At 42.9% G+C, this 13,264-nt stretch overlaps 1 protein-coding gene across 1 annotated transcript; it reads right to left on the bottom strand.

The window, feature by feature from the left end:
- Positions 1 to 9,673: 9,673 nt before the first annotated feature.
- Positions 9,674 to 12,357, bottom strand: CCN1 (cellular communication network factor 1). Its single transcript, XM_075182025.1, has 5 exons — positions 12,075 to 12,357; positions 11,745 to 11,958; positions 11,090 to 11,437; positions 10,715 to 10,917; positions 9,674 to 10,594 (listed from the first exon to the last, which is right to left on the bottom strand). The coding sequence occupies exons 1-5, from the start codon at positions 12,135 to 12,137 to the stop codon at positions 10,295 to 10,297; spliced, it is 1,128 nt and encodes a 375-aa protein (XP_075038126.1). The 5' UTR covers positions 12,138 to 12,357; the 3' UTR covers positions 9,674 to 10,294.
- Between the last annotated feature and the right edge of the window lie 907 nt (positions 12,358 to 13,264).

Raw genomic sequence — 13,264 nt, 5'->3', positions numbered from 1 at the left:
TCACCTGTTAATAATGTAGGCATTCATGATAAAACGTTAAAAATAAAATAAAGTGTTTCTTTTTTTTCTCCATGAAATACATTTATTAGGCTGTACATAAAATACATTGTTACAGTTGCTCCTGATTGCAAACACATGTAATTTATAACATTCATACACAGCCGTCATCACTATTAATCAGCACTTAGACTAGACCTGTATCTAGAGCAAGAGATACGGCTGAAAGACATGTACCCAAAAGATGCCTAGAACTTGAACCGAACACTGCTGCATGCTCTTGAGATTGGCACACTCTTACTGTATATTTACTAGGGGCAAACGCCCCTTCCTTGTCCTGTCCCCTCCCTGAAATCACAGCCTGTAGTAAAGTTCCTTTCTGTTCGAAAATTAATTGAACATGTCTGCGCTCTGTGGCGTATAGTCCAGTTCTGGGCTCGTGCAGAGTAAGTGAGCGGATTATACGCACAAAATTGCTGCTTACATCCCTTAATGAATCGGGCCCAGCCAATACAACCAATACAGAGCAACTTTCCCACACTCCCACCAATCAGAGATAAGCGGCTCTGTTGATTAGAATCTGTCATTGATGTTTCTGCTCCTTGCAGAGAATGTCATAGGCGTTCATTGTGTTTTGCTTTGTGTTTTCCAAATGGATATAAATGCGGCTTTTACGTGACATACATCCAGTTCTATATGAGACACTCAGTGCCTTTCTTTGGCCGTTTGGAAATATGTGATTTATGGAAGACTACCATTAAACCTTGAAAAACATGAGACCCAAATGGCCTTTCACATAAGTCTGTTACCATTAGATAGATCCACTCTGCAGCACTCTCTCTACTGTTACCTGAACATAATGATTCTGCCTTTCAGCGGTCAGGATTGCCTGCAGTGCTTACATACTCCTGACCCTGTTGCTGCTTCCTCTGTCAGCACGATTCTAATCACTAGCTTGAAACAATTTTTCCCCCGTGATTTCAAACACACCGGAGGTCATTTAAGAAACCCACACCATAAAATGTCTTTGTTTTGTTCCAGTACCTCTGGATTGTTCACCAAGGGCACTTAAGTGTGGGGACAAGATATCTAAGTGGACTTAAGGGATGGAGAGTCCACGTTTAGGGATTTCAGTCTATGGTCTCAGAGCTCAGGGCCGGATTTACCGCTAGGCAACCTAGGCTCCTGCCTAGGGCCTAGCGGCTCTCGGGGGGGCACAGCTGGGGGGGACAGGAGCAAATTCGGCCCCCCCCCTCGACTCATTGCACACCCCCCTCCCCCCCCCCACGACTCGTGTGGGGGGGGGTGCCGCGAGTCGGGGGAGGGGGGGTCGGGTGACGCAAATCGGGGGAGGGGGGTCGGGTGCCGCGAATCGGATCCCGGCAGCCTCTTCTCCTGTCAGTGTCTCAGTGATAGAGAGAGAGGAGACCCGACGAGCGATCACGTGACTCTTTTTTTTTTTTTTTTTTTAAAATCTGTTTGGACTGACCGAGGAGGAGCAGCGCGCCGGAGAAGAAAGGCAATAGAAAGGTAAGTAAAACAACGGAGGGACAGAGGTGGTGATGGTGAAGGGGCACAGAAGTGGTGATGGTGATGGGCACAGAAGTGGTGATGGTGAAGGGCACAGAGGTGGTGATGGTGAAGGGGCACAGAATTGGTGATGGTGATTGGCACAGAGGTGGTAATGGGCACAGAAGTGGTGATGGTGAAGGGCACAGAGGTGGTGATGGTGAAGGGGCACAGAATTGGTGATGGTGATTGGCACAGAGGTGGTAATGGGCACAGAGGTGGTGATGGGCACAGAGGTGGTGATGGTGAAGGGCACAGAGGTGGTGATGGTGAAGAGGCACAGAGGTGGTGATGGTGATTGGCACAGAGGTGGTGATGGTGATTGGCACAGAAGTAGTGATGGTGAAGGGCACAGACAGGGGCGGGCTGGGCAGGGGGGCATTGGCCCCCCGGGCCGCTCAGAATCACGGCTGTTAGGGCCGCCCGCCCCCCCGGAAGTAATATAAATGTGATGCGGCCGCGTCATTGATGACGCGCCCGCATCACGTGTCATGTGATGCGGCCGCCTGTGCGGCGTGTGCCCCCCGGGCTGACGTCCGTCAGCCCGCACCTGGGCACAGAGGTGGTGATGGTGAAGGGCACAGAGGTGGTGATGGGCACAGAGGTGGTGATGGTGATTGGCACAGAGGTGGTCATGGTGATTGGCACAGAGGTGGTGATGGTGATGGGCACAGAGGTGATGGTGAAAGGGCACATGTCATATTGTGAAGGGGCAAAAGTGACAATGAAGGGGCACAGTGTGATGATAGAGGGACAAAAGTGACAAGAGCACATACTTGGATTTATGCGTATTATTTTTGAAAACAACTTAAGTAAGTATTTCTGCCCTGACTTCAATATTTATTAAGTTGTTTTGACCCAACAACTTAAAAAAACGGGACTGCTTGGTAATTATTTAGGGGTGCCTTTTTCTGCAGCAGGGTGGCCTTGCTCTTTTCACATGCAAAGATGCAAGCCACTTCCTCACCTCCTTTGGCGGCGGCACATGCTTTCATATCTACTTAACTATAGGGGTATATGGTAGGCATGCGGCGGCACATGCTTTCACTTCTATGTAACTATAGGGGTATATGGTAGGCATGCGGCGGCACATGCTTTCACTTCTACGTAACTATAGGGGTATATGGTAGGCATGCGGTGGCACATGCTTTCACTTCTACGTAACTATAGGGGTATATGGTAGGCATGCGGCGGCACATGCTTTCACTTCTATGTAACTATAGGGGTATATGGTAGGCTGCAAAAATATAGTGCTATGGATTGTTTCAGGGAGGGGGCCCAAAAACAGTATCCTGCCTAGGGCCCTATGAGGTCTAAATCCGGCTCTGTCAGAGCTGCATCGTTGGTTTAGGAGAAAAATGAAGGAGAGACGTTTCAATTAATTAAGAGGATTGTCCAAAAGTGACAAGTTTCTTCCACAATGCACACCTCCATCTGGTCCGTAATCCCCCAAATGGTCACATTTAGTATTTGCACATGGGGTACCTTCCAAACGGGAAGTAGCATGCATCTAGGTGGGTACTAGACAAGCACTTAGTTAAATGTTCTGCATATCAGCATAATATGTGGATAATAAATTCTTTAATTTATTTCCTTTCTGCATCAGAAATGTAAAAATTTGGGCTGGATTTGTGAAAAGAAAACTAATATTTTCAGTGCTGTCTCTTGTATAGAAGCTGCATTCACCGACTCTTCAAGCATGCTATTTCTGATTTACATAACCTTCCAATGACCTTGAAATGCAAGAGGCAAAATATCTCCTTTCTCTTTAAAACGATGATTGATATGAGTACATGGGAGGTTTAAATTTAGCTTTGTCTGAAAATATTCATTTAAGTCCCAAGCCTTCGATTTTTTTTTTTGCACTGACAAGTTCACCATATTTTGTTAGAACAAATGCCATGTGGTATTTAAATTCCAAAACAGCTAAATTGCCTTTGGCAAGGAACAAAAAAAAAAAATCCTATTAGATGATACTGTGTAGGGTTGTAATTTTTCAGGGAGTGTCAGTGAGCCACTGGGAATACACTGCTTTATTTTGCAATGCTGTGGAATTTTGTGTTGAGGGAGAGGACAATTAAAGACTATTGGGATCCAGGCACACCATCAGCCCAGGTAGGTACGGAAGGCGTGCCGCACTTATAGGGGCATCCTGGCAGTCCGCCCTTGGCAAAAAAATTTTTTTTTAGTTCAGCATCGGTGATGTGCCACCTATGGTCCGAGTATCCGCTCTGCGGTATCGGAACAAGCTCAGGGGTAAAGCCACTTCTGTCCATTCGCTGTACAGTGCCAATGGGGCTTCATGCGTCAACTTTGGACATCGGGGTGCAGGAGATCCAAGCACCATCCACTCACTTTGTTCAGCAAAGAAGAAATGCACATTAAATAGTTATAGAACTGTTAAAATGTGGTTAACCAATGGAAGTCTAGATTACTTTTTCTTGCTGCAGGTATATGGTAGGATTTTGTTACCTCTACAGGATACCTGGAATATTGTTTCACTTGTCTAACAATCTCTTCTAAGGTTATTTATGCAAAGACGCACTTATTTGCCCTCCAACCATATACAGAGATTCACCCCCCCCCCCCCCCCCCATTCTGCTTTATACTGTTTTTTCATGCTGATGCTCTTCGAACCATCTTACAGGATTTTAGTCTATGATAAGAATGCACATAGCACTAAAAGTAAAACATCACCTCAAGGTTCCACCCAGTAGTCAATTGCAACTTTGTCTTTTTTTTCCCCTAATACACTGTTAACTGTAGTCTGTCAAGTCTTAAGTTTTAGCTAAGTCATTAAAGTAAGGGGACATCAAGGCTGCCATCATTTCATTAGTCACAATGGAATATTTGAATGTTTTATTTTATATGAGAATGTGAATGTAGGACCTGATTCATTAAGGATCTTAACTTAAGAAACTTCTTATTTAAGTCTCCTGGACAAAACCATGTTACAATGCAAGGGGTGCAAATTAGTATTCTGTTTTAAGTTAAATACTGACTGTTTTTTTCATGTAGCACACAAATACTTGCTAGTTTATTTGTACACTGAAATTTAAAGTTGATATTTGTGTGCTACATGAAAAAACAGTCAGTATTTAACTTAAAACAGAATAGTTATTTGCACCCCTTGCATTGTAACATGGTTTTGTCCAGGAGACTTAAATAAGAAGTTTCTTAAGTTATGATCCTTAATGAATCAGGCCCGTAGTTGTCAGTAAAAACATCCTACATAAAGTAATATCTGTGCCCGATATCCACCGCCAGGACCCTCTGAGGGTATCCGTTACACCAGGAAAGCCTCCAAACATGTCCCAACCTCATTTTTGCATTACATACATATATAGGCTGTGCCGTCTCACTGAGGTCTTGGTGATCCACAGACCTGACCAACAGCAAATTCAAATAATATATATTTTCCAAACGGTAAAACTAACAAGTCCTCCACCTAATCACACACCGCCACCTCCCACTAGCGAGGCCTCAGAGTGCAATATTGGGGCCCGATGCAGATATTAATGCTAGTGTGTGAGTCAATAGGGAGATGTTAGGGTGTGTTGTTTCAATTTCCCTACACAGAAGTGGGTCAAACAGTCTCTTCAAATAGGATGCAAGACTCTACAAGGCTTTAAGCGTGTCCTTATAACTTGTTTCTTTATTCAAGCCTAGCAGGCTATCATCATTATTATTATTATTATTATTTATTTATAAGGCGCCACAAGGTTTCCGTAGCGCCGAACACAGTACAAACAATGGACAGTACAGGGAATAACAGTACAGAACAATAAACAACTAGTACCAAAACTTCAGAGGCTTCAGGCAAAGCAGATGTAATGGAGTAGGAGCAGAAGAGAAGGTAGAGAGACAGGAGGGAGAAGGGCCCTGCTCATAAGAGCTTACATCCTAAAGGGAGGGGAAACAGACAGCCGGCACAAAGGGAGTCAGAGGGGGGGGGGGGGAGCAAGCGTGCACCCCAACAGAGGAGGAACAAGGGGATGAAAGCGAGTATGGAGAGAGGGTTAGGTGGAAGGCTGGTAGGCTTTAAGGAAGAGATGGGTTTTGAGTGCCCGCTTGAAGGAGCACAAGTTAGGGGACAAGCGGATGGAGCGTGGGAGGTCATTCCAGTGGAGGGGGGCAGCTCATCATCATCATCATCACCATTTATTTATATAGCGCCACTAATTTCGCAGTGCTGTACAGAGATCTCACTCACATCAGTCCCTGCCCCATTGGAGCTTACAGTCTAAATGTCCTCACATACACACAGACAGAGAGACTAGGGTCAATTTCATAGCAGCCAATTAACCTATTAATATGTTTTTGGAGTGTGGGAGAAAACTAGAGCACCCGGGGGGAAATCCACGCAAACATGGGTAGAATATACAAACTCCACACAGATAAGGCCATGGTCGGGAATTGAACTCATGACCCCAGTGCTGTGAGGCAGATGTGCTAACCACTGAGCCACTGTGCTTCCCCACTACTCCCACTCGGTGCCACCCTATTTGTGTCTTTCCCTTCCCTTTAGAATGTAAGCTCTCAGGAACAGGACCCTCTTTCCTCGTGTTCTCCTTCTACTACTCCATCACCCTCTGTACCTCTAGGACGCTTCCCTAGCCTGGACCTACTTCACATTGGACATTACCATCACTCTCACTCACTGTCCTGTAAATAACTTGATCTACCAAGTTATCTGCGTGTAATCTGTTAACTTTTAGATGTCCGGACTTTGTATAATTATGTTAAGTTTAATAATGTATTATATAAATATTATGGACTGTTGATCTCTGAGTATAGTATATCAAAGTAAACTTCATGTACAGCGCTGCAGACCTTTTGTGGCGCCTTATAAATAAAAGATAATAATAGATAGTCCTGTGTATCTCTCTACTGTACACGGCTAGCAGGGTGGGGAGGAGAGTGCCTAATTCCACTCAACCCAACGGTATGGAAGACATCGCCAACCGGTGATGAGCACAGGTCTATCATGACTATTGTAGCACTCAGAATAATCGGCTGCAGCAGGACTCTTTCTTCGACCAGTGGACAGAGAGTGCGGGGGCCCTGCCTATCCTGGATACTTAGTCCTCCAGCTCCTCTTCTCCTCTTGCTGGCTGATCTCAAAAAGAGTAAGATAGTTAGCAGATTTTGTGGGACCGCTATGCCCCAGAGGATGATGGACACTGTGGTTCCTTCTGTAATGCCATCTAACACGGGCGATGCTGTGCTCTGTCCACAAGGGGGCAGAACAAGCATGGGTAACATAAAAAAAAAATCTTGTTCATTACTTAATTATGAACACAAATAGAACAAAAGATATCAATCAGCTGTTAGTGTTAGATTTATTTCCACTCATTTATACGTCAGCTGGCATCCAATGGCACTCGGCGACAAAAAAAAACAAAACGCTTTTCAAAATAAATCTAAAGACGATTTTCTAACTGGATGACCCTGGGCTGCATTCATTGGCGTAGAAAGGATTGTTTTATATACTTTAATTAACAAACGCAAGGTTGATTTAGTCAGAAAACCAGGGTTAGCGGGTAAATAGCCCCTGGGTGAAATTTTGTCAGGGTAACATCACAGGTCCCATCCACCTTTCTCAAAATTGGGACAGCTGGGTGGACTTGGCAAAGACGTAATTAGCGGAACGGTGTTAGTTACTGGGATGTAGCACATATTGATGGGGGCGATTTTAGCAACAGAGTTTGGAGCGTTGGGGGGGGTGGCCCTTAAAAATGGTGCGGGGGGGGGTGGGCCTTAAAAATGGTAGAGTGGTATTCTGTACTTTCTATTGAGATAGGTTAATACAAAATGAAAGCTACAGATTCAAATGACAAACCCGTAATTAAGGAAAATTTATAATCCTCCTCCGTGGTTCTCAAGAACAGAAAAAGATTTTGTTCCTGCCCACAAACAAAATTCCTAAACTTTCAAACATCAGTAACTGGCAAATGAATGCCTGATATATCTTAGATAACGGAGGTATATTAAAGTCAATGTAGATAATAGTAAGTTTGTGAAAGGTCCCGAACAAAGGTTATGCAGCAGAAGCTGCTGAGTTGGGTGCATGGAAATTTAGTGGAACAAACATACACTAAAAACATTTCGACTACTACAGAAGAAAACAAACGCTGCACTCTCCCACCTATTCAATATCCTGTCACATATGTCAATCTGATAATAAAAGGGGCCAGAGACTTAGTTTTGCAGCTTTTCTTTGAGCCCTATGACGCTTTGTCCCACTAAGTTACACTATTGGAGTTTTGCTGGCTATTATGAGTAGTTCAACGGTATCTCTCACTTACAACAGCTATTTTGTTGGCTCAACCAAACACCAAAAATAAGTGTGCAGCCTAACAACACTAGGAACTAGTGACATCATAGAAGCACAAGGCACTTAGTGAATTCACAAGTTGCAATGTCATGAATATTGGCTGAAGCCCACAATATGGAAAGATGGATTGCCAAAGGCTGTCCATGTCCGGCCAATAGGCTATGGGTGTTGCTGTGTCATCAGCACCCCCGGCCCCCTTATCTCATGTGATATTACAATAAATATTTAGTCTCCCCCCTCTCCTCCCTGATTCCTGATGCGTTTACCTGCCATTTATATATATATATATATATATATATATATATATATATATATATATAAATATATATATATATATATATATATATATATATATATATTGTGATAGTAAAATGTTATTTATGGTTATAAAGTATGTAATTCCCAATGTTCTAACATGCTTAACTAATGTATAAAGTCACATTGTTCTGATTTATGGAACCACAGTATTTAAATTTATTTTAATTACAATTACCCATTAAGCCGTGAGCTACCGTGACCCCTTCCCCCCCTGAGATGCCTGACGTCTAGAATGTAACCCCCTGCATAGCTGGACTCGAGTTCATAAAGTCTTACTTGAAAAAAAATGTCACAATAAAGGGATATTATTTCTGGCCTGCGCACCTCATTGGAAAGTATTTGAGATTCCTGACATTCCAATGTATTTACCAGCATGTTTATATTTAATGATGTAGTTATGAGGATTAACTGCAGCCCTGGCTTCCAGCTCACTGAGTGAAGACAAGCTACCTCCTGCAGACAGTGTAATGTATTCATTGCACACACACAACAAACCACAGGAAGAGCCATCCATATAACCAGCAGACATTCAAATAAAACAAGACAGTATTGCAAGTCATACTATGCACACATGACCTTCATCAACCCCGTAAGATTGGCATGAGACACGTTTTCATCACATACTTTCATCTGTGGGAGATGGATCTTTCAATAGCTGCAATATCGTTTGTATCCTCTGATGATGTCATCACAGAGTTCTATATATGGGAGTTAGGAGATGAACATCCCAATTCAAATTCAGAGGCCCCTCAAACTGGTGTCCCTTTACCATAGCCCCTTTTGCCTGCCCCAATATGACTCCTTTAGGCACCTAAGATAACTTTAATAGTAAAATGTTATTTGAAAATATAACTGTTTATAGCAGCAAGTTTGATTATGCTTCCGCTGACCTTTCCCTTCCCATTAGTAGATTCCCAGGACCTGCATGCCGAAACAGTTTTCTCCAGGGCTCCTGTTTTTGTTGTATAGTACCCACAAAAGTTGCACCTTTGCCAATGAAAATTAGCCCAGTGAAAATGGGTGTGAGCTGGAGGACCAATAGGAAGCTGCAAGCTCCGTGTATGCGGCTTCTCATTGGTCGTTTATAGACACGAAACCCATAGGTTTGTAGTGCAGCGTTTAGCAAAGCCCTAGGAATAACTGTTTCAGTATACAGTATTCAGGAAGGTGCGGGTGAGTGAAAATGTAACGAGAAAATGGTTTTGCATTTTTAAAATCTGACACTTAACTTGTAAAATGTTTAGTATTATTTCTGTCTAAATCAATTGTTAAATAGCATTGCGATCAATTTCTTTGATTTTATAGTTAATCTAAAATGAATGTTATCCTACATCTCTAAGGCTGCTGTCTGCGCTATACTTCTCTTAGAACATTAAAGGGTTAAATGTTACTTTTCTGGCCTAGCTCATCTTCTCCAAAGAATGCGTTGTAAACAAAGACACGTGTAGAAAATGATATAAAAAATAGGTAAATATTTTTTATTAATTGATTAATTCCATAAATAATATCTTTTAATTCATTGAATATAAAAATTAAAACAATTTACAATTTATTCCAGTATAACATTTGTCACCGAAAAAAAAAAAAAAAAAGCTACATTTTCGATAAATAAAAACACATTTAAATTTGAACTTCTGATTTTCCTTAAGAATTGTTGGATTGTGATAGCTGCCACGGATCAACACTTTACTAAGCGAAATCCATTAAGGAAGGAATGCAACGCTCAACTTGGATTTTTTTTCTTTTTTTTTTTCCCCAAGTTTACCGAAATTTGGTCAATTAATAACATTATGCAGGAACAACTCTCTTAAGGGCCAGAAGAATACTTAGAAGATAATTTACTAACAGAATAATAATATAATAATATTAGAAATTGCTCCAAAAAAAGAAGCGACTCATTTGCTCCAGTATTATGAAGCTCTAAAATACTTCAGTCTGTTGTAATGAAGACCAGGTGGTAATGTACTTTATAAGTTCCTAGTGTCCACCTAGTGTCCAAAGATGGCATTGCGACATCTCCACAACAGTTAGTTCCCAAATTTCTCAAGTTTGTCCATTTGTTGCTTGTTGGATTTAATCTCTGAATTTGTGGATGTCATTGAATAGTCTGTAGTAAGGGTAGGCTTCGTTGGCGTGTGGACAGTTATAGTTGCACCTACAAGACTGGATCATCATTACGTTCTTTGTAAAGGTTTCTCCGTCTTCACACCTAAATCGGATTTTGACAGTCCGTGTCTGCTGGGGGGTGCAGCATCTCCCATCCACGCACGATCCACAATATTTAGGTCTGTATTTCTTCATGCTGGTGCAGCCTGCATAGCTGTAATGGACTGGAGTCTGAGATTTTTTGGTCTTTGTACATTTTTTTCCCTTCTGGAAAAAAAAGAAAAAAGAATATTTTATTAGCAACATATCTAGAGATTCGGATACTTTGTGAACACTTTCTGTTAAGCAAAAATGCAAATGAAGGATCAAATTGTTAAGTGATCTTACCTTTAATTGCGAATAGTTTGTATGTCCACATGGCCTGACTTCACAGATCCTGGTCTCTCTCACAAGTCTGCAGTTGCTATTGTCATTGGTGACTCTGGTTGAGATGCCAGTTCCGCATGTCTTTGAACATTGGGACCAGGATGTTGTTTGGACAATGCACTTCTGAGTCTCAACAATGTGGCTTTGTGGATCGGAGCCATATGCTACAAAAAAGAGACAATGCAAAGCTTAGTATATGCAGAGGGACCATGCGTCCAAGCTGTCTATTAGACTGACACCTGTTAATTATACACAAGGTGAGTCTATTACACTTTAGTCCCAGTTACCCCACAGATTAATAGAACCAAGCTTAGATAGAACATTAAGAAATCTTACCTGGTAGCATTTTGTGTCCTCCTTTCACAATAGGGACAAACTCGTTTTTGCTGGTAAGCTCTCCTTCATTAGCATCCAATCCAAATTCTTTACTGAAGAAATCTTCTATATCGTCGGCTGTGTCTCTGACTTCGTTGCAGACCCATTCCTCACAACACTGCCCAGGCACCTTCACAAGAGTTGGATTTGGGCAGCCCAGGTTTGGGAGGGAAAGTTCTTGAGGACATAAAGGAAGGCACCCCACAGCTCCATCTATGCATGTGCACTGGTGCTTGCAGTTTGGCTGAAAGCTCTCTCCGTTCTGGTAGATTCTGGAGTTGTATTCACAAGGTCTGCCTTCAGACTTGGCTGCAGGAAGGAGGAAAAAAAATAAATGACGTTGTAATTCCATTTCAATGGCTCATAAACAAGATTTGAATCCTTAGAATTACTTCTCCTGCTCATTTTTTGCTAGACCCAGACACTGAATTGCATTCCAGACTGCTGAAATCATGTGCCTTTCTGCCAAGCTAGCATCAACAAAGCATAGCCATACATGGACTGAGATTCCCTAAACTCCTTGACTACAGAAACCAGTAAGAACCTGCTCCTGCTGCAGCCCCAGTGGGGTCTTCCTGACAGGGAGAGGGGGGGGGGGATTAAGAAGTCGTCTTACCTCTGCAGATGCCCTTGATAGCTCTGGAGCTGGCCCCGAAGTTGCACTCTAGCCCTTTAGTGTGGTCGCAAGGCTGGCTCTTGCTGCAATCTTCATTGAGTTGTTTAGCGCAGACCTTGCAGCATCCGCAGCTGTCAAGGACCAATCCAACCCCCGGGGTACATCTGGGTACTTCCAGGGGACACTGGCACACAGCTGGGCATGATGAAAACGCCTGGGGGACAAGGAAAAATTAAGAGACGTGTTATTATTAACCCATGATGCACAGGCACAGGTCAAAGCACATTGTATAGGAAATCCGAGAGACCAGGTTAAAGTGGGATTACTTACCAAGTCTATGAGCCCAATGAGGATGGCTGCAACAATCACAGGGTTAATTCCTATGGAAGGCATAGTTCTTGTAAAAAAGTAGAAAGTCGGGGTGCAGAGTCTTCTTGCTGAATGGATGGTCTGGGTATATCTGTCTTTATGTTAGTCCCAGGTCTTTACTGGTTTCCAGTGCCTGTATGCTGCTCTATGCTCTGGCTTTAGTCTCTGAGCTGCTCCAGGCTCTCTCCGCCTTATATAGGGGACAGTCGGGCGTGACGTCACCGCTGCCTGAGTTCCACATTCAGAAAACATCCCAGGAATGCGGCTGGGCTCGAACCGCGGCCAAAACCCTCCCCGTCTAATGGGAGCCTGGCTGAGTCTCACAAGGAGGGGGGAGAGAGAGGAGAGGAGGGGAGGGGGGGAGTGCAGCCTGAGAGTGACAAACAGACAGGAAAGGCTCCCAGTCTGGCAACAGGAGGAGGGGACCCTCTAAAGTATGAGAGAGCTAATATAATAATAATAATAATAATAATAATAATAATACTAATACACTAAAGCTGGGGAAATTGCAATAAATTTGTCCTGGCACCAAATGCTGGGGAACTAATAATCTAAGAAGACTGTCCCTCTTTTTTATCCAAATTCCTCTGTCTCTTTTCCCTCCAAACTGCCCCTCTTTTGTTTTTTTACTTTATTATTGCAACCAATGCGTTTGGCTCTTGCATTTATAATAGTGTTCTCCTTGTTTATTGTAAGTGTTTAGTGCTTTGGGATGTTTTTAAATTGTGTTGTATGTTTGTTCCATGCAGAGATTGGCGGGCCTGACGCTTACAAAAAGTGCTTCTCTTTATACCACATATTAAGCCATCTTCTGACTGCTCCTTCAGGTGTTGGGAGGACTGTCGGTGGATTGAATGTATTCATAGAGCCTGTGAAAAATAGGATTACAGTGCGCTCCCCAAATGTTGGCAAGTATGAGGTAAGTTCTTAGTTTATGAAGTTTACTAGGGAATGATTGGTGTGCAACCTGCTACCTAGATCTGTAGGAGGCCAAGAAATTCTCACTTGGGGCTAGATTTACTAAACTGCGGGTTTGAAAAAGTGGAGATGTTGCCTATAGCAACCAATCAGATTCTAGCTGTCATTCTGTAGAATGCACTAAATAAATGATAACTAGAATCTGATTGGTTGCTATAGGCAACACCTCCACT

This window comes from Mixophyes fleayi, chromosome 8 (assembly GCF_038048845.1).
Source record: "Mixophyes fleayi isolate aMixFle1 chromosome 8, aMixFle1.hap1, whole genome shotgun sequence".
In the NCBI taxonomy this organism is placed as follows: domain Eukaryota; kingdom Metazoa; phylum Chordata; class Amphibia; order Anura; family Limnodynastidae; genus Mixophyes; species Mixophyes fleayi.
Note: the sequence above shows the minus strand (reverse complement) of the source record. Positions and strands in the feature narration are given on the sequence as shown.

Bases quoted from the DNA above. Each gene is read 5' to 3' on its own strand.
- CCN1 (XM_075182025.1), bottom strand. From the start codon at position 12,137: ATGCCTTCCATAGGAATTAACCCTGTGATTGTTGCAGCCATCCTCATT. The intron at 11,959-12,074 runs GTAAGTAATCCC...CTTGTCCCCCAG, and splicing joins TCATTGGGCTCATAGACTTG to GCGTTTTCATCATGCCCAGC. The intron at 10,918-11,089 runs GTAAGATTTCTT...TCTTTTTTGTAG, and splicing joins AGGACACAAAATGCTACCAG to CATATGGCTCCGATCCACAA.